At 45.9% G+C, this 1443-nt stretch overlaps 2 protein-coding genes across 2 annotated transcripts in view; one reads left to right on the top strand and one right to left on the bottom strand.

The window, feature by feature from the left end:
* The window catches only part of LOC106689434 (oxysterol-binding protein-related protein 6), a 95446-nt gene that overhangs the window by 18918 nt on the left and 75085 nt on the right, over nt 1-1443 (top strand). The gene's annotated exons all lie outside the window — the stretch shown is intronic.
* Nucleotides 1-1443, bottom strand: part of LOC112211609 (uncharacterized) — a gene marked incomplete at its 3' end in the record, with an annotated part of 3384 nt that continues 1941 nt past the window's right edge. The window contains 1 exon segment of the mRNA XM_067053380.1: nt 1-1171. Within this exon segment, the coding sequence (XP_066909481.1) occupies nt 1-1171 (1171 nt within the window).

The raw sequence follows: 1443 nt of genomic DNA on the forward strand, positions 1-1443 counted from the left end.
GTTCCGTTTCCCAGAATTTCGTTAGTACTCGAGAGAGTTCATCGCATTGAGAGCACGGACTAATTGTACTATGAAGGATCGTACTGGGATGTGGATCTTCATCGGGTGAGTTAGCGTTAATTGGTCCCATTAGGATCCAACCAAAAATGGTTTCGAGGGCTCTAGGTTCTCCCTGCCCTGATTCTAAATTGCCAACGCGCAGAATATCGGCAAACATGTCGGCTCCTAAAAGGAAATCGACAGAACGCGAGTGTTGAAAGTGTGGATCAGCCAGGTCTAAGGTGCGAAATTTATCAACAATATCCTTTGGAATAGGGCTCGTGGGCATATCCTCGCAGATCCGCTCGATCACGATAGCCGTGATGTTAAGTTCGGGCTTACAAACTTGTCGGGGAGCTATGACACAAGGTGCTTCAAATGATACGTTAGGGATAACTTGGTTGTTGAAGCCCACCAATCGATGTCTGTTCCGTGTTAGTGGCAAGTTCAACCTGTGAGCACATTCCGGCGTTATAAAAGACCGCTGAGAACCACTATCGATGAGGATTCGCAAATCGTGCCAACGACCCCGATGATTGCGAATTCTTGCCACTGCGGTGCCGAGTAGAACATTTATCTGACCCATAGCCGACATAGATAGAATAGCATTTTGAGAGTGATTTGAATCTGATATTTTAGAGGTAGCTCCCGAGGGGTTAGAAGAAGTGGGTGCGGTGGTCGAGTCGTTAAAGGAGTTTGGTGCGGTAATCGGCGCTATACGAGAACGAGATGGAATAACGTTCTGGTGAGGAGATTCGGATTTTCGAGATTCTTTAGAGAAAAAATGCAAAAGCGAATGATGACGTCTACCGCAATGTCGGCAAGACACCCTAGATGAACACTGGTTCGAGAAGTGACCAGACGCCAAACAATTGATACAACGATTTAACCCTCTAATACGGTCGCATCGTTGTTGGGGAGTGAGCGTTTTAAAACCAGGGCAATCGTAAATGCGGTGAGATTTTTTACATGCGGGACATTTCGTTGAGTTCACCGGTGAGTCTGTTGTCATAAGGACTTGCCTAGAACATTTACTGTACCCCGTCTTAGTTTGCAAAGGTTCTGGAGCAGTATTCGTTAGAAGGGCTTCCGATTGCAATTTGACCGCCTGCCGTTGAATAAAGTCCGCGAACTCCTCCCAAGTCGGAAGTTCAGGTTTTGAGCCTCATTCCCTCTCGAAACCCTCTCTAGTTTTTCCATCTAATAACCGGAGCCCCAAAGTGCTTAATATAAACCCCGGGAGATCGTTCAAACCGAGCTTGAGAAGCGCAGAGGAGCTCTCTACTACCACAGCTGAGAACGCTTCTAAATTAGAGAGATCGCCCTTCATTAATGGTTTGAAATTAAAAATTTTTGTTAGGTAGAAGGTGGCTTGGATCCTTTCGCTATCGTATTTTTTAGTAA

The sequence above is a fragment of the Halyomorpha halys genome, unplaced genomic scaffold, assembly GCF_000696795.3.
Source record: "Halyomorpha halys isolate HHAL.00 unplaced genomic scaffold, Hhal_1.1 Scaffold1362.1, whole genome shotgun sequence".
In the NCBI taxonomy this organism is placed as follows: domain Eukaryota; kingdom Metazoa; phylum Arthropoda; class Insecta; order Hemiptera; family Pentatomidae; genus Halyomorpha; species Halyomorpha halys.